The sequence below is a fragment of the Lepisosteus platostomus genome, chromosome 9 (assembly GCF_059453375.1).
Source record: "Lepisosteus platostomus isolate fLepPlt1 chromosome 9, fLepPlt1.hap1, whole genome shotgun sequence".
Taxonomy (NCBI): domain Eukaryota; kingdom Metazoa; phylum Chordata; class Actinopteri; order Semionotiformes; family Lepisosteidae; genus Lepisosteus; species Lepisosteus platostomus.
The window spans coordinates 35,326,371-35,353,405 of NC_142619.1; the positions used below are offsets into that span (position 1 = coordinate 35,326,371).

At 34.6% G+C, this 27,035-nt stretch overlaps 2 protein-coding genes across 8 annotated transcripts in view; one reads left to right on the plus strand and one right to left on the minus strand.

Moving 5' to 3' along the window:
* prickle1a (prickle homolog 1a) overlaps positions 1-3,855 on the plus strand; it is a 47,942-nt gene extending 44,087 nt beyond the window's left edge. For all 4 annotated transcript variants that reach the window (XM_088644803.1, XM_088644802.1, XM_088644800.1 and 1 more), the window contains 3 exons: positions 233-419; positions 518-1,381; positions 2,068-3,855. In XM_088644803.1, the coding sequence (XP_088500929.1) occupies positions 233-419; positions 518-1,381; positions 2,068-2,993 (1,977 nt within the window). In that variant the 3' untranslated portion in view covers positions 2,994-3,855. The remainder of the gene's footprint in view (positions 1-232; positions 420-517; positions 1,382-2,067) is intronic.
* A 1,789-nt stretch (positions 3,856-5,644) lies between these two features.
* The window catches only part of LOC148654897 (periphilin-1-like), a 100,169-nt gene continuing 78,778 nt past the window's right edge, over positions 5,645-27,035 (minus strand). For all 4 annotated transcript variants that reach the window (XM_088644806.1, XM_088644808.1, XM_088644807.1 and 1 more), the window contains one exon: positions 5,645-6,666. In XM_088644806.1, coding sequence (XP_088500932.1) covers positions 6,481-6,666 — 186 coding nt within the window. In that variant the 3' untranslated portion in view covers positions 5,645-6,480. The remainder of the gene's footprint in view (positions 6,667-27,035) is intronic.

The following is a 27,035-nucleotide window of genomic DNA, read 5'->3' on the forward strand; positions in this document are numbered from 1 at the left end:
TCATAATAAATGTTGACTGATATTTTGTTCAGAAAGCATTATTGTAAGTGCATTAATGGAATATACCATATAACTGATTTACCTTTTTTTCTTTTACCTCAGTTATAGTTTTGACCGAAAACAGTGAAGAATAATTTGTGCTGTATCTGACATGTTTCAAGCTACATATAATGCTATTTCAGTGAATACTTTTGAGATAAAAAAAAGTAATTGAGATGTTCTGGCTTTCTAGATTATCTTTGCTGATGAGTGCACAGAGGCTGAAGGTCGGCATTGGCACATGAAGCACTTCTCCTGCTTTGAATGTGAGACTGTACTGGGTGGACAAAGGTACATCATGAAAGATGGGCGTCCATATTGCTGTGGCTGCTTTGAATCTCTTTATGCGGAGTACTGTGAGGCATGTGGAGAACACATTGGTAAGTCTTTTGCTCTCATTGTTGTCACACAATTGATAACTCATGTATGCTCAATAAAAAGGAAGCTAAGCATTGCTTCTTCTCATTTTCTTATGCAGGAGTGGACCATGCTCAGATGACTTATGATGGCCTACACTGGCATGCTACCGAGACTTGTTTCTGCTGTGCCCAATGCAAGACCTCCTTGTTAGGTTGTCCATTTCTACCTAAACAAGGAAGGATATACTGTTCCAAAGCCTGCAGCCTGGATGAAGACATTCATGCCTCAGACTCCTCAGATTCTGCCTTTCAGTCAGCAAGATCAAGGGAATCCCGACGTAGTGTACGGATGGGAAAAAGCAGCAGGTCTGCTGACCAGTGTCGTCAGTCATTGTTGTTCTCCCCTGCTGTTAACTACAAGTTCCCTGGCTTTTCAGGCAATGCGGATGATACCTTGTCTCGCAAACTGGGTGACCTCAGTCTGTCTCAGCAGGAAGCTAGTTTTCCTGATCACTTTTGGAAGAATCGGGAGGAGCAAGAGCCACCAGAGGACCATGAAGAATGGGTAGAACATGAGGACTACATGACACAACTGCTTCTAAAGTTTGGGGATCGTAGTATCTTCCAACAGTCAGAGGACACAAGAGCAGCAGAACTCTGGATGTCTGACACAGAGGGGAAACTTAAGTCCGAATTAAAAGCTAGTGGAAATATACAAAGTCTGGCCAGCAAGAAGTATCAGTCAGATATGTACTGGGTTCAATCACAGGATGGCTTGGGGGATTCAGCTTATGGTAGCCACCCAGGACCAGCTAGCAGCAGAAAGATTCAAGAGCTTGAGATGGATCATGGTGCTGCTAGTTATAAGCATGAGCAGAAGCAGTGGTATGATGGCTCCCTAGACTGCATCACTGATGAACTGAAGCATCCAGAGCAGTGTGTGAGGGATTCCATGGATTCTTTAGCACTCTCCAATATCACTGGTAAAGATCTGGATTTAGATATCTATTTACAGACATTAACTAAACCATTTATGCAATGAGACAGTCTGACTAATGGATATTGTGTGTTATGTACCATTAGTTTCATAAAAAATGGGAAAATAAATCTTTGGAATATTAATTGTAATTGGATAACTGCATGCATCTTTGTGATTTCTTTCTCCCAAGTTCATTCAAAATAACAGAACAGCTTGAAAACATTAGCTTTTTTTAATGGTTTATCATTTTTAGTTAAAAATATCATTTTTTTTGTCATCACCAGTTAAAATAATTTTGTCTGTACATTTTTAAATAATGCATACAGTTGATATTGAAACCAAATAAAGAATAAAATAATGACACACACCACTGCACTGATTAATAATATTACACTTGAGCAGGGTGCTACATTTAAGTTTGCTCCAATAAAATGCCCAGCTCTATAAATGGGTTGGATTCATATGCTAGTTAATTTGGATAAAAGCATTAACAAAACTAATAACTGTATGTATTTTGAGGCCAATCACAATATACAATCTTATATTTTAATGGCAATTGCATTGTATTTACCAAGATAATATTTTATATATTTTAATTCTTTATAATTTGCAGTTTCTGTAACTGTATATTTTGTAACAATGCACTGTCTTGAAAAGCAAAATTAATTCTGAACACTTCTTGTTCTACAGGGGCTTCGGTTGATGGAGAAAGTAAGCAGAGGCCATCCTTATACTCACTACAGAATTTCCAAGAGCTTGAAACAGAGGATTGTGAGAAAATGAGCAACATGGGGACATTGAATTCTTCAATGCTCCACAGGAGTGCCAATTCCTTGAAAAGCCTGACTTCAGAGCTGGAGCAAGAAGAAGAAGAAGAGGAGGAGGAAGAGGAAGAAGAAGAGGAGGCATGCCTTCCAGAAGAAAAACCGAAGCCAATCCACATGCCAGTGTTACGGAGGTCCAAGTCGCACTCCAGGCCACAGCAGGTGAAGTTTTCTGATGATGTCATCGACAATGGACAGTATGAGGACCTAGAGGTTCGCCAGCCCCCAATGAGTGAAAGGACTCGCCGACGGGTTTATCATTTTGAGGAGCAGAGCCAGCATCCTCGTCGTCATCACCACCACCACCACCACCACCGACGGCGCAGGAGCCGAAAGTCACGTTCAGACAATGCACTACACTTAGCCACAGACCGGAAATGTTATCCAAAGGACAGGGCTCGCAATTACTTCCATGAAGATTATGAGAAGCTTGGGCAAGCTAAGTGTCCTCAAGACCTGCATGCCTATTTGCCCAACCAGGAGATGTACGGACAGTACTCCCATGCTACATCAGACTACGCACTGCAGAACCAGGTGGTGGATAAATTCCTTGGCCTGTATGGTGATGAAGACTCCTGGTGTTCAACCTGCTCCTCTTCTTCTTCAGATTCAGAAGAAGAGGGGTATTTTCTTGGTCAACCTATCCCTCAACCCAGACAGCAAAGATACCATTATTACACAGATGACCTTTCAAGTCCTACATCAGCATTACCTTCGCCCCCATTTGGGCCAAGGACAACTAAATCAAAAAAGAAAAAAGGGCATAAGGGCAAAAATTGCATAATTTCCTAGGCTTATAAATCCATCCAGTTCAACACTTATTCTTGTGAACTTCTTGCATTTGTTACATTTCAGTTGAATCTGATTGAATATCAAGGAGGTCTTTTTTCAGTTGTAACTTGCTGATAAGATTTGGCACATTGTTTACAAAGTAGCTCTGCTCTTTTGTGTGATCATGTTTACACTCATTGCTTAAGCTTCTAAGTGGATTAGTATTGCAGTGGAAAGCCATGAAAAACTAGTAGATGACAATACAATATACTCACAATTTGGGTCAGAATGCCCTAATTAGTTTATCCAAGGATATAGATAAGGTTAAAGTCACATACCATCACAGTGATGCAGGTTTAGTGTATGAATTACAAATGGCAGCATAATAGTAATTTCCCCAAAAACGTGTATTTATAATGTAGCATTTAGAAACTAACTGTTATCATAATTTAATGGTGCAAATATTAATGTATATATTGTAAAGTTAAGATTTTAAAACTGATATTTTTATATCCCTGAGTTTCAAAAGACATTTTTATGTTTTGTTGTTAAGAAATAGCATTATAAGTGCAGCCAGCTGCATTCTTAGATAGGAAGAACTCCACTTTTGTCAATCAGGGTTTTAAAAATTAAAAGCGTAATGTGATGCCAGCAATGGTGTATATTGACTCTTGCTATTTACATTTTAACTGCTTCTTTTGGTATTAGGTTACCTGAGTATGTGATGGGGACATTCATCCACCCCTCTGCATTAACTGCTTTGCTAGATTGCATTATTTTATTTATGGGTCATATTATGTTGTAAACAAATCAATGTATTCTGTATAGATGTAAAAACTGGAACACATGGCTGAAGACAATAAAAACTGACATGATAATTCAATTTTTGATTTTTTCATTTGTTGAAATAACATCTCAGTTTCATGTGACTTAAAAAGCTCTATAAATATTTACAGTAAGAAATTTCATATTGAACTGGTAAAACTCAGAGTTGGATGTCTTTACAGAATTGCCTGCATCATTAGAACACTAAAATGGTTATGCAAGTATTAGTTTGGGCAAAATGTTAGGTTCTCTAAAGATGACCTCGCGTAAGTTTTCACATTTAATTTCAAAAACTGGTCTGATGGATGTTTGAAGTATCAAAATGGATACGAAAATTAACATAAAAAGGAGTTATTATTAATTTAATGCTGTAAAATTAATTCAAGTTAACTACACAATGAAGCTTTTAAGAATTAAAAGCTATGCCCTTGTATTTAAATGTCATTTATAGCTTAAAAAACAATTTAAAATGTCTTTAAACTTATAAATTATTTTGCTGATCTATACAGATCTATGTCCTGTAATTAATGGCTCCTGATTACAACTAAAATTGGTCTTTTAAACCCAATGAAAAGTAATATTTGGGGTCTCTTATTGTTTTTTGTGTAAAGTTCAGATTTTTGACAACCACTTTTTTAAATTTAATAGAAATGGGCAAAAAACAGAGGTAATAAAAGGTAATTAATTATAGACATGGATATGAACCTATTCAAGTCAGTGCAATGTAGTATTGGGACTTTTTATATTAATTCATCAATTTAATTGCTGATTAAATAAAATTTTAGACATTTACTTTTAGAAGTACGGTTAGCAGAATTGGTTTTGTTTATTAATCAAGATAACAAGCAAACAAGACTATTTGAACTTAGCTTTTCATGCTGGCTCTCCAAGGCTATTTGTGCTCAAGATTTAGACTATATTTAAACGTGTTGATATTTTTTAAGATCACATATTGTACTACAGATTAAGAGAACAGAAATGGGTCATGAGTTGAAAACAAATGCCCTTTTAATTCTTTTCCTTAGGCATCTATTCACTGCTTTAGAGGAGCGGACTTGAGTGTTCTGCTTGAGGAGGTGTGTTAAGGGTTCAGTCTGTGACATCGGCAAGCTAGCATAAATAGGCTTCAAAATAAATAAGCCTCTGGGTCTTGCAGTATCCATTTCCCCACATATCTCCAGTTCCAGTGAAAGAAGGTCACACCGTACCTACCTGGTATATATCAGCTTCTATATCTAAGGCATGTATTGCAGATTGCAAACCCTGGTCCCAGGGAGCCACAGACCAATAGATTTTATGGGTCTCTATCAAACCAATAATTTCTATGCCTTTGCAAAAAACTGACCAGTTAAGAGAGGTGTTCAATTAAGCACTTTTGAGATAATTTGAAATACGTGTGGTAACTGAGTTACTTTGTACTCGTACTTATGTAACAGCCCCATCTTATAAGATGTTATTTCCCCTCAATAGTTGTAGGTCCCACGGGGAAGTAAAACACAAACCACACAAAGGTTCTGACTATATTGTTACACAAAGTATCAACCCACTATAAAATGCAACAATTCTATGTTTTTGCTTATTTTAAATGTTTTTTTTATGTAAAAGATAATATTGTAATTTTATTTACAGTATAAACACATTGAATCATTTGTCTAATGCATTGGTGCTAGTCTCAATTGTAAATCCTCCATGTCTATGAATATATGAAGATATGACTAAAATTCAGGTTACATAGCAGGTTCAGGGACATAACTCCTAAATAACTTGATGACTATATAAAAGCCTTTGTAGCTCTCAAGAATCTCACTGAATAAATGTCTCTGAGGTTACCCTCTTAAAGAAAAACATTACCATAAAACATTTTTACCTTTAATAAAACCTTTCTACACAGCCTTGAAATCATTACCATTTTAATATTTTTTCCAGACAATAGTTTCATTAATGATTTACAATATATTTAATCCTGACAGTCCCATCAAATGTATGTAAACATGTATTATTACAGTGTGTGAAATACAAAAGAGATCATGGAGTATAATGAGAAATGAAATCATATAGTATGAACTATTTATTTTTTTGAAGAATACTGGCATGGTTTTCTCTTTGCCCAAAATGAATACAGAAAATGAAAGGTTCAGGAAGACAGTGTAATACAGACATTTAAAAATGGCAATACTTTTTATAATGGTCTATAAAGCACTTTTTGGATTAGAATTTTTACATTTTGAATTACATTTTTAATGATAAACTGTATTATATGTAATAGATTTAACATATTGTAAAATCCTAAAGAATGCATACATACAGCCCATTTTAGAATATAAACTCAGGATGATTCATGCTTTACCTAAGGGGTTGGATGTCATCCAGCGGGCCTAGATTTTGTGTACTGTCGGTGACAAATGGTTATATATTTCAATGTTATAATTATACCTAAAAGGGAGTTAACTACTTTTAGACATAGGCCTGTTATACCTCTAATGTTAGCTTTGAAACAGGACTTGGTTATAAAAATCACACTTAAAGAAGTAATACCAAATTATATCACATGCTTTGTACCCACTGCTGTCAGTCCAAATATTTGACAGATACTGTCCTATCAAAATATTGTCCCTGGATAGAGTTTCTTAGTTTCTCTGGAGTAAAAAATCATACTGACACACGTACCAATACAACCAGGTAGTCACTGTTGCTGCAGAATCTCCTCGTCAATTTGTGAGATAAATTGCTGAAGGTCTTCTAGACAGCGCTCTCGAATCTCGATAAGGTTCTCTTTCAGAGGAGTTTGTAGTTGTTTTTCCAAAGCGGGATCTTTAGCCACCAGCATCTTGACAACCATCCCAAACGTTTTGCAGTCCTGTCTGTAAACCTGGAACCAGATGTCAGACAATGTCACTTAAGCAATACAGAACAGAAACACATTCACCCCTTCATCCTTATAACTGTATAATTAGAATCTATACATTTATATAGTGCATTTTTGGACACTCCACTCAAAGCATTTTACAGGTAATGGGGACTCCCCCACCACCACCACCAAGGTGTAGCCCCACCTGGATGATGCAACAGCAGCCAAAGTGCGCCAGTACACTCACCACACACCAGCTATCAGTGGAGAGGAGAACAGTGATGAGGCCAGTTCATAGATGGGGATTATTAGCTCATGCTTGGTAATGGTCAGGGGAAAATTTGGTTACACCCTTTTCAAGAAACACCTTGGGATTTTTAATTACCACAGAGAGTCAGAACATCAGTTTTACATCTCAGCCAAAGGATGGTACTTTTTTTTTACTGTATAGTGTCCCTATCACTAAACTGTGGCATTAGTCTCCACACAAATAGCAGGGTAAGCACTCCATACTGGTGTGACTAACACTTCTTCTAGCAGCAACCTTACTTTTCCCAGGAGGTCTCTCATCCAGGTACTGGTCATGCTCACCACTGATTAGCTTTAATGGGTTGCCAGTTTGTGAGCTGCAGGGAGATATAGTTGTCCTTTGTGATTACCTTTGTACTCCTCAACTGCTCAGTACACCTCACTGTTCCCTATGTGATATTTCCCCTTAGGAATTATGTATTATGTAGAACGTAAAAACTGCTATTTAATCCTTCTGGGTAAGTAACCCGATTTTGCATAGTGAGTATATCACTTGCAAACCAAAGAAAAATACATGTAAATATTTTCTGCTTTTTGACAGTTAAGTTTAAATACAAGGTAGTTTACATTGTGGAATGACCACAGAAATCCTATTTTTGTATGCCCAGCACCATGTAATTAAAATTCAAAAATTAACAGGAAGGATCTATAAGCTTATAATCACTAAAATTTCCTTTTGCAAAAATAAAAATGACAAAATGTGACTGATTTCAACCTATCCATTTTATATAAATAAATTGCTGTATGATTCTGCACATTCATTTTTTATTTTTAAAGAATTATTATTATTTTAAAGAATTATTAAGAAAAATATAATAACATTTTAACTTATAATGTCTTTGATATGACGCATTAATGTTAAAACAGAAAATTCCAATTCATTGTGTGTATATGGACACCCACAAGGCACTCACTCACCAAACAATGCAGCCTAAGAGTAAGTACTTAAAGGTTTAAATAATGTGACATTAAAAACAATAAGTATTGTAGACTACAACTATTTAACATTTAAATCCAAATAATGTATTCTTCTAAGGATATTAAGAGATTTTTATCTCAATTTATAATGCAATTGATCTGAGTACAGCTTTGCTAGGACTTAACTACAATGGCATAATTAGGCTTGTATATCCTTTGCTTTGAAGTTAGACTCAAACTGGGATATGGTCTAGACATGCCCTAAGATTTACAAAAATGAAGGCTTAATCTCCCAGTAAATTGTGAATAAAAGCTGGGTTTGTTTCCTTACTATCGTAGATTTACATTCAAAGGAATATTTATTAAGATCTCATTTCTCACTTGTTTCATCTTATAACATTGCTAATTCACTGAACAACAAAAGCTAATATCAGCAACACACAGGATGCATTTTTTACAGTAATCTTTTATAATTTCCATTTTGTTAACTTGAGTGGAAAAAATATTAACTTTTAGAGAAACTGGATACAAAAATGCATTGTTGACAATTGTTTCAATGGATAATAGTTTTGAAGCTATAAAGTTCTTAAAAGATGCAACATTTGTATAGGTAATATACCAGTATTACCATGTTCTTTAACAACAAAAAATCAACTTATGTTTGCATTTCAGAGGACACTTAAGAACTCAGCCACTGCCTTCTTAAAGTTTCTTAACCAGCAAAAAACAGATCTTTCCTCATGTTTTCCAAGAAACTTCAGGAAATACAACCACTTATCACAATCTAATAAAAGCTCTGCCCTATGTACATACATGTTTGCACTCCTAATAAAATTCTCATATAGAGGGATTTTAAACATTTGTAATTCTCTTTTAACAGTAGGAATCTATACACACTTTATTTAAACAAATGCTCTAGCTAAGTACAATTTCATCTAAAAGAAATTAAATGCTTTCTAACATAGGCCATTTGATATATGAGTGTATCAACCCGACAATATTACTATTTTTTAACAAACACTTCGGTTTGGGGTTATGTTCTTAATTGGCTGCCAGATATTTTATTTTAAAATGAATGAAACAAATTTTCTATTCTGGTTTCTGGACTGTTAAATGTAAAGTTGTTCAATTACAGAAAAAATTAAAAATATTTTCTGAAACAGTAAAGGTTTCTGATAGCTTGACCAAGTATCTGTTGAGATACAAGACTGACAATGGTTTGCAGCACCTTAGAGTTCAATACATTAACAGGCTTTTAAAAGAGGGAGACCTGCAGTCAACTTTTATTTGGAGGCTAGTGGGTGTGCCACTGTACATCATGGTTGACAATGAAAAAAGAAGCATTTTATGTCAAATATCCTTCTGCAGAAGTTTAAAAGACAGATTTGAAGCAAATGACTGAGAACTATTTTTGTGCACATTATTTTGTTTAAAACACAAACAACTCCAATTATGAAGGTGCTTTGTTTCTCTAAGAAAATCCAAATTAGGGAACATTATTCATTATATGAGTGGAGGTTTCTGAACCTTTTTCAGATCAGACTCATTCTCCTTCTACATCTGTAAAGCTCAGTGTAAAAACATTGTGCTCTTTTCTCCTCTGTATTTTATAATACATACTATTTCCTGTCTGAAATATTCATAGTCCATGTCTTTAAACACTTTTGTAAAACATTTCAAGAAAATAATTACTGTGGAGCTAACGAACCAATACTTAAATGGTTCAAAAAGGGAAATGACATAACACTGTATTGCATCTGTGTTTGTAGGTTCACCGTCAAGGATGTAAGAACACAAATCAGACCACATGCTGAGGAGGGTTGTTATTCCACTTTCAATCAGTTGTTTTTCAGGAATTATGCAAACTTATTTTAGTTGTTGCTTCAGTAGCTTGAGCAGAAATAGAAAGAGGCTAATGTAAGATATTTATGAGTTTCAAAAGAGGTCTTAAAGTATGCTCTTCACTATTTTAAGAAATGTGTTTTGTAAAAGAAGGGGAGAGACATGTAACAGGTGTGTGGAGGCACAGCTAAAATAAGGTGTTAATCCTGTTAACAAACGGTTAGGTTACTTCACACCAGTCCTTTACGCCTTCCTTGATACAACAGCAATTTTACTGCCAAACAGATTGGCTATTAAACACTTTATTAAAGCCAATGAGCATCACAGGTGTGTGTTGAATACCCCTTTGTCACCTGTAAGTAACAACTAGACTGCGGGGTATTCTATTTGATCACTCACGTAGGCCAGGTCTAAACCAGCTTTCACACAGCACTTTTAAGTATTCTCAGATTGCAAAATCTATTTTAAAGAGCCCCAGAGTGCTGCACATTTATATCCACTATCCTAGCAGTACTTTACAAGACAGTCACAGAGGAAACCAGATTTTAAGGTCATATTAAATCCCTTTTGAAAGCAAGCAATCACCTGATTTTTTTCTTCCTTGCCTTAGTTGGAAAAGTGTAGTTCTCAGAAAAAAAAAAACAAAGATGGAAAATCTGATTCTTTGGAAAAAATCCAAATATTAACTTAAAGCATTCTTCACTACTCAAGGTCTTGTTGAATCTTTAATGCATAAAGCCCAAATAATAAAACATTTCATACTTGATTCTGTTGATCAACAAGACCCTTACTATACCACAGTCTTTTTTGTGCTGTTTACTCACACAGCTCTGACACCATCCAAACATTTATTCAAAAAAACTAAACATTATGAGCTATATGAAAAATGGGAAACAACACAAATTTATCTCATATTAGCTATTTAATATGAGGATTTCATTCAGCCATTTCCTGAAAACTGTATCAGTTTTAACAATATAACTATGCATCTTGTTCCAGAATCCCACAACCCTACCATTCCCCAGTCTTTCCTATTCAGTATAGTGTTTATCACTTTGCTTCAAAATAACCATTGTGACTATTACATAATTTTCAGATTAATTTTTGTATCAATGCAGAACTGAGGTACCGTATGCATTATACTTCAATAAGTCTTATACTCATAGTGACGTCTTAGACAAAATGGAATAAAATGCAGTAGTCTGAGAATATACTTATCATTTGTCAATGCCAAGTAAATAAGATTCAAGCAATAGCAATGAAGACAGAACTAATGCCATCTTAACTAGACATAAAATTTCACTTTCAGACATTTTAATTTTTCATAGTAGCATATCATTGTCATCCAGAATCTCATATAGATCAGTAAGACCAAAGATTATATGGTTGTAGCTTCCAATAGCATAGAATATCACAGAGTCTACAGAAGCCTTGGAGATATGCAAGGTCTTGGGCTCACAGCTGAATTAATTGTAAGTATTTCCATGCTGCAGCTTATTCAATAAAATGCACATTTTCCATTTTCCTTGCCATTTTATAGGCAAGATCCAAAGAATTTAGAAATATAGGCTTTGCCAAATCTAAATATGTACAAAAGGAAAGATTTCTACAAGGTTTCTAGGATCTCATTGTATACAAACATTTTCAGAGATTGCTAATCTCTTTGTTACACATCACTATCCTCCTTTCCTTTTTTGGGTAACAAAGTACAATCCTTTTCTGAAACATAAGCATCAGAATGGGCTAGAATGTTTCAGACAAATTCTAGAATTTTGCCAGTAGAGAAGCAAAGCTTGTAAAGAGTAGGAAGAGGTTTCATCCTTCATGGTTCTGCACGAATTTTATCTAGGCTCTTCAGAAGAACAAAACAAGTATCTAAACTCAGATAAAAACTTTTTTGCTTTCTGAAAACTGAAAATAACTAAAGTTGAGGTCAGTTCTTTAAGACTCAGCAACTGCTATTGATAACCAGAGTCTTTAATGAAAATGTGACTAGGTAGTGAGATAACAGGGCATTGGACTGTGTTTATTCTCCAATGCTCCTATGAAACTTACAGCGCTATGAGTAAGTGTAAGCGTAAAAGTTTAATGTTTGCAAAGTGTGGATGGGGAGAAAAGGATAATGCTAAAAATGAACACTATAAAAAACTTAAAGTTACCTCAAAAAGAGGACTTGAAATAAGTTAACAGTTATGCAGATTTTACAAAGGGCTTTGAAATATCAGCCCAATAAAAGGCACTGGAGGTTTAAAACAATGAATGTAGACAATTAACAAAAGGATTGCAAATATCTAACAAAAAAGTTAGTGGCTGGGCAAATGTAAAAACTACGTCCAAGGACTGTTCATAAACCAGATGTGCTATTTTTGTTAAACGCTTAATCCATACAGCACTGCAGTGACAATGTTTAGAAAAAGCTCAAGACAAAAAATTAGGTTATTCATGTAGAATGTGACGTTCCTTTTAAGTTGAGACTTCTTCTGTAAAATGTTAACATTTAAGTTAAAATTAAATTCAATAACAGTTATTACAAGTAGGGTGTGCTATAGCAAAACCCCTTCAGCACTTCATTTTGTTTGAAACCCTTTACATTATATTTCTTGGAGGACCTAGAGTCTTCTGATTTTTTGTGAACAGCTAATGAAGCTAGATTGTCGTGGGTTCAAATCCCAGATGGGGACACAGCTTTTTACTACTAAACTAGATAGTTCTCTCAAATTGCTACAGCAAAATCCCTAGATTTATAAATGGATAAAAATGTAAGTCACCTTGGATGAATGCCAGTTTGACTGTTAATATCCATCAAATTATAACTGCATATGCAGGAATGTTCTTCAAGGTTTTTAAATGTGATTACCCAAAACAAAAAAAGTACATTTTTCTAATAACCATTTACCTATAAAGGACTTTGAAGGCTGCTTAGAAGTATAGTACTGTCATCAAGCTTACTACTGTAATGGCATTAATATAGAATGGATGCAAATTTAAGATGGCCTTAGTTTTTGAACAATAGAAAATTAAAAAATACAAAACTGTATACTTCATGTCAAAAAGATAAGACAAAAGGGGAAAATAGTACTTCTTTACTCAATGGTGGTAAAGCCTTCATCGTTGATCATCATTCATCCATTTTCAAATCACAGTATTTTCACATTCATGCTCACAACAGCAAACTCTCCATTCACACAGAGGGAGAATAAGAGAGTGCAGACAAACTCCAACCCATCCAACTTCAAGCCATTAGTCTTTTTGATCCAGCTACAATGGGCAACACATTCAAGCAACAATGGAATTATAAGTCCCATGCTTTTTTGCAAATGCAGTTGATTGCAGATTCCAACATCAGCATATGCAAGGGATTGGATGAGTAGAGAAGACTACCACATTTGAAAACATTACCAGCTTTGTTGCAGCTCATTATGGTCAAAATAATGGAGGGACTTCCATGGGTAATCTTTTTTTAAGACAAAATGCTCATCATTTCTTTTAAGATGACTACCCATTTAATTTGGACAATGTAAGTAGAGTCCAACATGGTCTTGAGTGGAATATCTAGGCCAAGTGATTGATGAAACTGACCTCTTAATTTCACCCAGGAAGGCTGAGGCAGCTGTTGCACTACAGCCCAGAAATGACAAAGAACAATTTGAAAATTCTGAATTATTGCAGCATGTTTGCTGTAAGCTTCACTACTAAGACAATACCACTTAATCCACTAAGAAAAATATAAAACTGGAGTGGTTTCAGGAGAAGTTTCAAAATTCCCAGGCAAGACCTCACATCTGCTTTAAGTCCAGGCACATTTTATTGAAAAGTTGTCTCTTTGCCAGACTCCTGACACATCTGGTTATGGCAGTGATATTCACTCATGGAGCTGCAGTTCACCGGGTTTAAATGGTAATTTATAATCTTCAATGAGTAAAGACCTGGAAAAAGTGGTAATAAAGACCAAATAAGTGAACATTTGATTCATCAAAACCAGAAGCTGTGACAGCCCTCCAGAACCCTGAGTGAATATCAGTGCATTTATGGTGACTGATCCATCATACATTTCCTGATTGAAATGAGAGATATAAAGCAATTGATGAATTTTAAACATTCCTCAACAGCAAAGGTATAAAGCAAGTTCTCATTGCACTATATGGCATCAACCTTCCTCCAATAGAAAAGAAAAAAACACAGAAAATACTCCACATCCAACAACTGGCATTTCCATTGTAGAGATGTTTGGAAGAAGGCTACATACAACAATTATTGATTTAATAATATATTTGCCTTCAACTGTGGATACCATTTTGAAGCAAAAGAATCAGAAAAGGTCAAATAATGCAAATAAACCAGTTTATTAAATTTAATCTAGATGTAACCTGAGTCCAAAACTATATTGGAAAACCAAAGTAGCAAGCTTTGAGGACTGCTGATTAATGAATAGATAAAAATGACGAGATCCAATAAGCCTAAATAGAAACCTATGTCTACATTTCATGCTCCCTTTAATTAATTTCCTATGATCTGAAATACTGCAGCCCTTTAAGGAAGACACTGATACAATTCCAGGCAGATTAGGTCGGCACTACCAGTTAAGGCGCTTAAGATGCATAATTGAATGTGTATACGATCTACTTAATGCTGTGACACACATCAGGACAATTCACAACAGCATGTTGGAGGTAACCATTGTGGTAGGAGATGACAAGATGGAGATCCTTGCTCAAACAACATTCCACAAGATGTCAGGAATGACCTGTCACACTTTATCTCCTGAAAACTCAGAGAAAGACAACTTGTCAAGTAACAATTTAAAAACCAGGAAACAAAGGCTTCTAGTGTTTGGCATCAGCTGCCTGCAGATGGGGTAGATCCACTGAAAGGCACTGCTTTAGTTTAAGAAAGAACAGAGCAAGAAAATCGAATGGTGGTAGAATTTTGGATTATTAGTCTTGAACATGGAGTGCATTGAACAGGCTGCAAGCTTGGACCTACACTTTAAACTGGATTAGTCCATAAGTGAAGAGACCATCAGCATACAAATTTGTGTTCATACTGTACTTGTACACCACTTACTTGTATCTTCCAGTCTGTCAGAAACCCACCTAACTGGCATACTGGCAGGAAAAACAGATACAATTTCCTTTCTTACTGCAAATACCTAGAAATACTTGCTATCCTGGTGGAGATACCCTTAAGTGCGGCAGAAAGCTATTTTATGTCAGATATATGTCATTTTAAGTGATGTAAAATTTGTTAAGCTTATGTCAGTCAGCCTTTAACATAATATTAATGTTTGAAAGTACATACTGAATTAAAATAATCACATACCAAATCTACCCTGGTACTACTTTTGTAAGTATTGTGGTGTTTTTTAAACAAATAACTGTATTCTGTAAACTTTTTCCTAGTTTTTTTTCTAGTATTTTTTGGATGTACACAAGTACATTACATAATGTAAAAATCAATGTCTGTTTCATCAAAAATAGTCATAAAAAGTAATGTCCAAATTAAATAAATGCGAGCTATTATGCCTTATTTGTCATACTTTGGCTGCCATTGGAAAAAATAAGTTTGCAAATAATCACTGTGCTTTAACAGGAAACAAAAATACCATTCATTCTCTATTTTCATTAAGACATGATCTTGCATAAACACCCACATTTTTAAACTTAGTTATCAAATTATAATGTGAAATCAATGCTGAAAAGTATGGTCTCCACATCTGTGGAAGTGTGACAGGCTGCAGCTTTTCTATCTGCTACATTACTGTAAAACATTATTTTACTGAATTCATAAGTTAAACACTGAATTTAAGACTGTGCCTTCTAACAGCTTACCAAATGTTATTATTCCTGTCCTTTTAAAACTTATCCAAGTTGATATTTCTGCAACTATTATGAAGCTCTTAAAAATAACAATGAAAATAATTTCATTATTTATACTTAAGCAATTTGATGATTATAATTGCTGTGTCTAACATTTGTCAGCTAGGAAACATTTCTCATTTTTGAAATGTCTGATGAAGACTGTGCTATTAATGGTGCAGAGTACAAGGGCCAGAATGAGTCCAGAGTGAGACAAACCTCAGGCAGCTTTCATGTTTATGACAATAATCAAAGAAGGGAAAAATTGTTTCCGATTTAACTGAAAGACCAAGTGATTTAAAGAAGTGGCTAAATTCACCGCTGTTTATTACAAAACTTTTCCCCAGTTTACTAACTTAAAACTAAAGTCTCTGCCTAACTACACTCATAAATGTGGCATTAATCTTAAAAACTTTAAAATGTTTTGGAACATGACCACAGTTGTGAGAAAAGAAAAAATGACTCAGTGCACAGTACATGTGGTGTATGTCTATTTGCCAATCTTTGTAGAAACCATACACAAGACTATCAATAATGGTCATAAACCGTATTAGGAGAAAAACGAATGAACAAAAATCAGCATAAATACCAAGGAGGGAGGAATAATGAAAAATCACACTGCCCCAAACAAATGGAAATTTATGAAGTGCACAATTACAAAATGGTAGCCATGCATCTATCTTTTGGAATATTTGTTTCTACCTTGTGCATCCAATGAGGTTTCAAATCTGCTTTTAAAACCATGACAAAAGAACTACAGGCACAATTGTGTTATTTTTCCCCAGTGATGATGACACTTCATTTTGCAGTATGCTGCCATAACCTTATTGTAAATTAAACAACACTGGGTTTCACTAAAACATACAACTAATGACAGCCACCAATCCCCACACACAACCTTAAAAGACCACTGAGCAATGAGGGCAACCTATTATGCTTAATTTCTATAATTTAGTGCCTACTAATTAGCAATGAGTGCAACAGCAACAAAAAAACTTTTTGCAGAGCTGAAAAACCTGGGACACAAACATTTGAGGAATTGTACTTGTATAAAATGCATAGAAGCTGTTCCTCATTTCTATGTAGTATGATTAATCTATGTTTTGCATGTACTATATGATTGTTTGACAAAATCATCCTCTTCAGTAGTCTTTTTCAAGTCTTTTACTAGGGCAGACTTTAGATTATCTCTCAGATATTATGACGAAAGCTTTTGTGAGAACAATTTAGTAGGAGAGACTGGGCAACAGTAAGCTCGGATGTGGGAAAAGTCAAAAGGTATCCTGTTTCATGGCTTCACTGGAGATAATTCTTAGCAAACCAATCAACCCACATAATAACAGTATTCTAACACCAACCTAAATGCCCTGAGAGACCAGCTTTCTGTGTGGCCCCATTCTTAGTGCCTTTTACACAACAGATGGGAGAGATGAGGGTAAAGTTACCTCAGATTCTAACCCCAGGACTGATTAACCCCATGCTGCAAGTTAACTGTTTTGTACCCTTTTATCTCACTGCACTGATATAGAGATAAGACATTTTTTCCCTTTTCGGAAATTATCCACTTAACCACAACATAAAACAACATCAACTATGAAGGTCAACAGTCAATTAAAAGCATGTATTAAAATTTGAAGTACGTTTAAAGTAAATATTTTTCTTCCTTCCTCTAATGTAGGATACAAAATCCAATTTTAAAACTACAAGACTACATATAATTGCAGAATACAGAGACCCTCTGTAATTGGGCACAACCTTTCAATGAGAGATATCCAGATTTGTTTATATTTACTTTAAATAAAGGCTAACAATTATATACATCTTGACATTTTAATTTCTATTTTAATTTAAAAAAGTTAAAAAGCTCCAGGGTTGTTTACCATTATTTACAAATAAAACATTTGGCAGATTTGTAATTTGGTGAAGTGACAATACACGTCTTGATCTATTTCCCTAGACAATAAACATGAAATAAAAATAAAAAAGTAAACTATTTTACTGTGGCTTTTGTGCACACGCCAGAATTCAACAAAGCAGTTTTACAGAAGTGGCACAACATCTAAATAGGAAACAATTTGTTCCAAGCAAAAGGAAGGGCCTCGCCTAGGTTAGGTTTATTTATAATAATGCAACAAAAACTAGGAAGACATTTCCTAGAGCTCCCTGTACTTTCATAACTTAGCCCCTTGCTACTTCATAACAGGAAGGGTGCAGTTGACCCATGAAGGTTTTATTTTTTTGGCGCAGGTTAATTCTCCTCATGGGAGTGAATGCCTGATCTTTAGATTCTACATTCACAGGCCACACAGGAAGGGCTTTCACTAACGCCTCATTCAAACTGTACAAGAGTTGAATTCTGCAAAGAAACAGTTTCAATAGCATGAAAACATATAAGATGGACTTATAAGGGGAAGACTAAAGGTCTGTAAAATGATATTTAAGGCCCAGACAGCAATTCCACAGTCTGCAGTTCAAATTAACAGCGGTTAGCAGGGGTCCCGTGTAATAAAGGGGGTGGGAATAATTATTTCTAAGGGCTGTTACAGATTAGAGAATATTATAAAGAACTGTGGTTTTAATAATTCAGGCAGTAAACATGACCATTTTCTGGTACACAGATGATTAAAGAGGAAGGGGTGTTTACCCGACCTATTAATATATAAAGAAAAAAAAACGCAAGCTAATTTAAAATTCTTAGTTACTTGGACATCAAAGAAGACAAAAAATTAACCTTAAAGATTCTGTAGAATAACTGTAAACAAAAAGTCTAAAAATAACATTAATTTGTAGGAAAATCTATATATGTGTTGATTTAGCAGACACAATATAAATTTGGTTTGACAGCATTTCTACCTTCCCTTGACTATGAAAATCCAAGAATACACTGATGATTGCATAATTTTTGTGAACATTGATTTTATATTTATTTATCTGCAATAATAAATCCTTTAATTTCTATCGTCAAGGTGATAATTAAATTAAAAATCTGATTTTGTTTTACATCAGGAGAGGTATAAACAGCTTATGACTTTTAGGAAGCAAATAGATTATCTTTTCCTACTAATGACTGAATGTAAAACAGCTTGGCACAGCTAGCAAAACAGGAAATGAGAAGTTAAAGATTCAGGATTTTGCAGTTCAACTTAAGTTATTGAGCAAATCCAATGTAAAATGATATAATAATGAACTATTTTACCAAATATTTAAAGAAAAAACAAAATAAGATGGAACATATACTGATTACCACGCCCTTCACCAGCTGAGAGATCACATTTCCAAGAAACAGGAAAAAAAATCTTTAAAACCAGCTGTGCAAAGTTGCAGGGCTGTTTGCCATTGTTTATAGCCCAGATGTACATAAATTACAGATGCCTATTCTAGAATATTCTAAAACGCCACAAAACTGACAGTAGCATATTCCAGGTCATATTGGGGTTTGGTGATATGTACAGAATGTAAAGTTTTTCCACTGACAAAATGAACAATCTAATACTTAATATTCTTAAACAGTAATGAAAAAGGAAAGAAACTTGTCATCCATTTCCATACAAAACCATATAGTCTTTAATAAAAAATGCAGAAAAATGTATTTAATTCAGCAGAACTGTATAGATAAACTGAATCTGTCTTTCATTTAGTTTATAAAGAATAAATTAGAATAAATCAAATAAAGAATCACGTATGAGGTATGCTCTTCAACACAGATTCATCTCTGTCTGTTTTTTCCTTTTATTTTGGAAATCTGGCAGAGCTTGTGTTTGTTACTGTTTAGTATTTCTTAATTCTATAGATTGAAAAGATAAGATAAAAATGACCTTATACTCATTTTGAGTAACTATGCAGTAATTTTAAAATCAAATTCTGTGCCAATGTGTCATTTGATATATTTAAGCAGGGCAGACTGTGCCAAAACTCTAATATATTGAAAGAACAATTATCAAGCACCGACTGATAGTAGGACTGGGAATATTAAATCTATTTTTTATTGTATTTTTGGTCAAAACAAAAGTTAAATTAAGGGAATGCACAGTTTTCTATTATTTTATTGCTTGCATACCGTATAATATGCAATCTATGTTATGTGTCTGCTCATTTTATATTTATGTTAACTTACAGAAACAGCAAAAGTGTTTTTTACAAAACTGCTCACAGCCGAAGGACAGGAAAAGATCAAAAGCGAAGCACCTTGAATTTATGACTTTCACCAACAGGCTGCAGACATTTGGACAAAGTTAATTTACATCCCTTGCTTCCTTTCAATAATTTTAGTCTTTGCTGAAAACAGTTTAATTTATATGCTTTTACCATCCACGCAGACACAAGAACAACAGAAACTTTAATAGAAGGTATTAAAATAAATTTAAGATATTGAATTAAATTAGATTAATTAGATTAGGCAGTTTTCCCATTCCCACTACTGGTTAAATTGAAGCCATGTACTATTGTACTATTGGGCGGAGCGGTGGCACTGTGGCTAAGGATCTGCACCTGTGGCTGGAAGGTTGCTGGTTCAAATCCGGCAGAAGAATCCTATTCCGTTGGGCCCCTGAGCAAGGCCCTTAACCCCAACTGTTCCAGGGGCGCTGTACGATGGCTGACCCTGCGATCTGACCCCTGTCTGTGTGTCTGTGTCTCATGGAGAGCAAGCTGGGGTATGCGAAAAGATTAATTCCTAATGCAAGAAATTGTATATGGCTAATAAAGAGATCTGATCTTATTTACATGCATATAAATATGATATTTCTAACCAGTTTTGTAAAAATATGTTATAAATAGCATATTGTCTCCTTCCAAGTTGAGTGAAAAGCATTTATAATAAAGGTCTTACCTACCCAGCTGTGAGGATAAAGACTATTATATGAACTAATGTTAATGACCTGTCTTAGCTTCAGAGTTTGTGTCCATGAGACAAATGCTGACAAGGTTAGATAATGAACCTGTAATGTTCCTCTATGGCCCCCAATATAAAGCATAAAAATAAATGCTGCTTAAGTAAGGACCCTTTCTAGTCCTCATTGGAGATTATTTGTACTTGTAGTAACACTGCAGGACTGGAGTCAAATACAAGGCTCAAAGTTTCCCTTTCAATACCAACAACTATGAAAAAGAACATTCTTCTTTTTTCTAACTACCTAATTAAACCACTTAAGGTTACAGTAGGACATGCAAATAGTGAAAACAAATGCAAAATACAACAAAGGATTTTTTAAAATTACACATTTTTTATATCAACTTCAAATAATGCTACTGTACATTTAATGAATATTAAATTATTTTTTATATTTAAAAATACTTATTTTAGCTACTGATAAGTTATACAATCTAATCAACTCAGTTTAATACTGCTACATTCTTTAAAATAGCTCAGTAATCTAAAAATCAGGTAGAACCCATATGCCTAGCTGTACAACTTATTTTGTTCTTTGCCAGCAATGTTAATTTAAGTATCCTCATCGGAGTAAAAACAAACTAATGGCGTACTGTTATTTGTGAAAATAATTAGAACTATATGAGTGGAGAACCTATACGGAAATAAGATCCTAGGGATTAAACAATGTAGATTTTGAAAAGATAGATCAACTAACTTGGTTTATTGAACAAACAACAACAGTAATAGACACACGCAGAGCATAAGTTCTTCATAAAAGAATAATTCTCAAATTACAAGCAAAAGTCATTCAGGGAAATGCCTGTATTTGGAATGACTTAGTTAATAGAAAACAGAGTACAGAGAAGGTAAGAATGCTCAGATTGAAGTTATACAATTAGTGCCATGAGGACCCTAGTTCTTGCTCTTCCTAATTTATATCAAAGATCTAGATTCTGGTATAGTTGATAAATGAGTTAGGTTTACAGACAACACCTAAACAGGCAAATTAGCAAACACAGTGATAGCAGCAATAAAATTAAAAAACATTTAAATAAAAGTCAAGAATGGGAAAACACTTGGTGGATGACATTTGATGTGGACTAGTGCAGTTTTATAAGGAAGAATAAAAAAACAAACTATAAACACAAAACTGTAAAGCTGAGATAACTACTTACGAAGAAGACTTTACAACTTCTAGGAAGCATAAAGGGCAAACACAATGTTAGGATACATAGTTTGAATTTTAAAATATAAATAAAGGTATGTCATCCTTTTGTTTAAAATAGCAAAATCCACTAGTAAGGCCTCCTTTAAGATATTGCATAAAATATTATCAAATTATATTGCTGCTTTGGAATCAGTCCACAGAAGAGAAATCATACATTCCAAGGTTTCAAGAAATGTTCTATACTAACAGGCAAATGACAAGGAGACCTGATATAAGTTATTTAACCCTCAAAGGTACTGACAAAGTCAACAAAGCATACATCTTTAGTATGAACAGTGAAACTCCAACCAGAGGACACAAGTGGAAACTTCATGGACACGCATATGAAAGTGATACCAAAGGGTTGGACGGAACAAGCTAGTAAGCCTTTTTGTTGAAGCCAATACCATTATCTTCTCTCAAGAAATTGGTGAATGAGACCCTTGTAGTAATTAACTAGTAACTATCCAAAAGTCTAGATGAATTAAATGGTCTTCTCTCTTTTTAACTGTTCTTATGTTTTTATGTGCTAATACTAGTCTTAACACAAAGATTATTTCTACTGTCTTTCTATAAAGGAAAAAAAATAGCCAGTATACTGGCTCACACACCTAGTATTATTCAATTACATAATGACTCGTATAATAAAATAATTTTAGTGTGCGTACTTTGATGCAATCTGATACCATGCTTAAAACGATCTGTTCAGAAATATATTTCAAAATAACTTGGAAACCAAGGGAAAAAACAGTCATCATTCATCACGGTTAATAAATGTTGTGTGTCTAGAAAGACACCTTTGTGGGGATGAGGGATAAAGAAATTACTCTGTCAGATAATCCTCCAACAAACCACTTATTGCTATAACTTGTAAGAGGAATGCTATAATAAAAGAAAAAACATGAATCCACACAGATCTGCACAGTCATTGGGAAAAAGTGCAATTGAAAAAAAAGAAAAAAGGCTAACACATTTCAGAAAGGTCATGATTACAGAATGACTTTAAATTTAATATGCCTGAAGGTATACCTCCAAACTAAAACCGAAAAAAAAACCTTGAAACTAACATTTTGTAACATTTTCTTTTTTGACCTCTTTCAGGTATTTAATCCTTTACACATCATTAAAGTTAAATTTAAAAAATGCTTTGGATTGAACAGTATTTTTTTAAAAAGCAGACAACTTATTTCTAAAAAAAACAGATAATCAAAGCATTGGTATTTATATAAATAAGATTAAGTAAACAAATATTGTGTATTTTTATATATGTCTAAAAACATTACAATGATGTGTTAATAAGAGGGACAACCAAAATGAAACCCCAGCTGGATGAAACAAAAAAATGCTGTCCACTATCCATCAGATTCTCCATCAAAAGAATGTATTCAAAGAGTAAGTCAGTTTACACTGAAACATTACCCATAACAATGCTGTATCAACAATGAAAGAGTGGTTTGCATTCGTTGAACAACATGGATCAAAAAGAAAACAGAAAATCACTTGATGTTTGGACCATGTGTGTAATCTATGTAATAAGAAACTTCCAAAATACAAAGAAATGTGATACACAGATCAAAATCAAAGCCTATTAACCTGGCATTAATCTAAAGGTGTAAGCATCCTATGGAAAAAAAAACAAAGCTGAAGTCAGAATATTATGTTAATTGATTTTAGCTTCAAATTCAAATTTCCTTTTCTAATCATTGTCATTAGGGAAAACGGTACCGGGGCCCTTAGTTGTTTTACACATTCATTAAATACAGTTACATTTCTGCTGCATTACAGTTTGTGCAAATTAATATATCTCCGAAAGCCTGAATCATAGTTTTTTCCCCCACAATTTTTACAATCATAGCCACTTTAGTGGATGTTAAAATCTGTCCAGATAATTCATCAACACATCAGGTCAAATGCAAATTTCAGAAAATGCACCCAACATTGTATCTAAATAGTGACAAATATTTGAGCGTCAAATGAAGAAATCAAATAAATGTGATCTTTAATGCACTGCACTTGATTTTATTGAGTTTAATACTAATATCACATTTCCAATGACAAGCCAATATATTCATGCCAATAACACTGTACCAGCACAAAAGTATCCCATTTCAATGCTGGCAGTGTCACTGTCAGCTACATGCCAGATCTTGTGACAGGGAGCCAAGTGCTTTGTCTTACACTGTGCCTGTCAGATAAGACTGACTCAGACACACCAAAAACTAGATGTACAGAGATGCAAGCACAGGAGAGGTAGAATGGTTACAAATGAGAGGAGGACAATTAGCTGAATTTGTAGTTGCTAATTTATCTGAGGAACTCAAAGGCTGTTTCCTGAAGGAAGCCAGGGTATCAGCTTCAAAAACACGGCTGACTAGCTTCTTCCATAATCCCATAGGCCTATATATACATTTCTTTGTAATACTGGATTTGGGATACTGGAAAACTAACAAGAGATCCAGGAAGATTGGCATAACAGGAGAGAGAAAAGGACGCCTGTGGTTTTTCCTTCAAAAAGCTTTAGGTCAGGTATCTTCTCACTAGCTTGCTCTAAACATGTTATCATATGAAGTGTCTGATGTACTGACTTAGTGGTTGCATAGAAACCATCTGTTATTGGTACACAAGCAGAAGAAAGTCTGTAACTGCATATGTATTACACTCTTTGCATTGAACTGCTTTAATCCTTTCAAATCCACCATCCAGAAAACATCTGGTGATTCTGCCAATACAAATTTTTGTTTTAAGGTGCATACCATACCATTTTTACTAAATGTGGCATCACAGTGGTGCAGTATTTAGCATGTCTGCCTCGCAAATTTCAGACTTGGGGTCCTATCTGCATGGAATCTGTATGTTCTCCCTGTGTCCATGTGCGTTTCCTGCGGGGGCTCTGGTTTCATCCCACAGTCCAAAAACATAATGGCAGGTTATGGGACTTCAGAGAAAATTGCCTCTCTATGTGTGTGTGTGCGTTTGCATTTGTCTGCCCTTTGCCAGACTGGTGTTACTTGCAGGGTGTACCCTGCCTTGTGACTGTTGCTTGCCAGGATAGGCTTTGGCACCCCCGCTACCCTGATTTGAACATCTGAAGATAGATTTGAAGATTCTGTTTAAAATACTTCATTTTTAATCTAAACATTTTATGGCCTTTAAATTTATAAAATAAACATGTTGTCAGCTGTTTACTAGGACAAGATAAATGTTACATGTATACATTAGAAATGCCTTATAACATTGTCTTATAAAAGCCTGTATAGTAGCCATGTCCCCAGGTACTATAAACTAACTTCCTTAATCACAGCTGGTTAAACAAACAGGTTATTATACAAGTCTATAATGGATAAAGGTTATCTAAATATGTAATTGGTGTGACTGACAATAAGAATTATTCCCAAGTGCTTTATTTTCAGCTGTATTTGTTTCATTTTACCTTGTACATCCTGAAGTAAACAAGTGTAAAAGAGCTGCTCCCTTGACAGTACAATAAAATCTTTCTGACATGAACCCTGAAGAAGAAATAAATGTGCAGACAAGCTGAGGTAAATGCTGTCCTTGGGTAACATGAGTTTAATGTTACCTAGCCAGTAATAGGATTATTTTTCTGTTTTCCACAAAGCAGTCTTTTTAGAAGATATTTTTAACAGACTAGCAAAAATAGAAGACAATTATGCAGAACCCACATAACAGGATCCGTAGCACTTAGAAAACCGGAACTGTGAAACACAGACAACATAAAATAATACTCTAAATAGTAATTACACAGTGAAACTTATTTAATAGATTGCTACACTGCATTATACTACTAATTAATAGGTAGACACCCTTGCAAATTCTGTAATAAGATGAGATAATACCAATGTTTCATTTTTCCTGATTTTAAAAGGCTAGAATTTCTGCACTGATTACATGTTATCAGTTTCTTATCCAACTGAAGATAAATTGGGCAACATTAATTTCTTTGTGTAAACCTTTGTGTAAAACTGCATATATTTTTTAGCTTTACTTTTGCTAGCAGATGGTTTGTTAATTGATGATTTTGAAAGCTGTGCCAATAAAAACAACAGTAATGACATTCTAAAAAAATGCACTCTGTAGTGAACAAGTATTTGAATTCCGGCCTTTCTGGGGAAGAAAAGCCTGTCAAGATTGCACCAAATTTTACTCCTATCTTCTTAAATAGTCTTGAAATAGAAATGATTAGTTGTCCAGGGAAACCAGGGTAGGTATTTAATTTGAAGGTAGGTGTGCTTGAGTTCTGACATCATGCATACCCTTTATAAATTGTCTTGTCTAAAGAAGATATATCAAGCTGCTTGTGGGAAATCTTCCACAATTCCTTGTGTAATTGTAAGCCTATGATGATGATAATGTATTTTAGAGTTATCTGACTGTTTAGTTCTGCCAGGATATTAGAGACACAGACAGGAGAAAGAAAGAAATGATTAGTATCCTGCTCATCTTAACACCATCTCAAACAAATGAGAGAATATTTAAGAAAAACAGAATAATACTCATTGTGAAACACATGTTGAGTTTGATCAACACACTATTTAACTCTGTAGCCTTTTTCCTTTAAGATTTACAATTTTCACTGAAGCATAATGGATATGCTAGATGTCACCCATTTGGAAAATATAGCACTAACTACCCTCACCTTTGACGAGGTGAAACAAACAACAACTCAAGAAAGATTCCATCAGTAACATTTCATTATCTCTGCAGCAGTAATCAAATACTGAAGGCAATGGTTATGTGATGGTGCTGCCTGGCACTGATTTTAACAAGCCATGCTAATTAACTTGTGCTTTAAAATAAAACTCACTCTGCTGCTCCTTTGTCTCTACTCCCACATACTTCCGCAGTTATTCACATGCACTGAATTCTGTTTATTTCCGAAAACCTAGCTACAGATATTCAAAATCAAGTATATAAAAGGCTTTAAAATGATGTACACCTTGTTAGAAGGGAAAAAAATAGTTTTGAAATAATATAATTTTGCATGAAAAGGTGTTTTTAAATTTAGAAAGCAGTCCTGAACATCTTAATGCCTTTTGAGTAATTAATCAGTCTTTTGCAACGTTTTAGTGTAAGTCTGCATGGATCTTGGTATATTTGGCTGAGCAGGGTTATGTGTAAAATGAGTTGCAAAGATTCTTTGCCCATTTACACAGATGATGAGTTGACATCATGCCTGGCACCTGCACGAACAGCATTTTATCACAGTAGACAGACAAATGATCTCATCCTTTCCCAGAACTGTTTCGGGGCTCAGTACAGGGGGAGAGACAGAAAGGATCCCAGTGAGGTTCTGTGTCCCGACATCTCTGTGGCTTGAGAACTTTGCTCTTAAGTGCTCATCATCATATATTGAAATCCTACACAAAAAAAC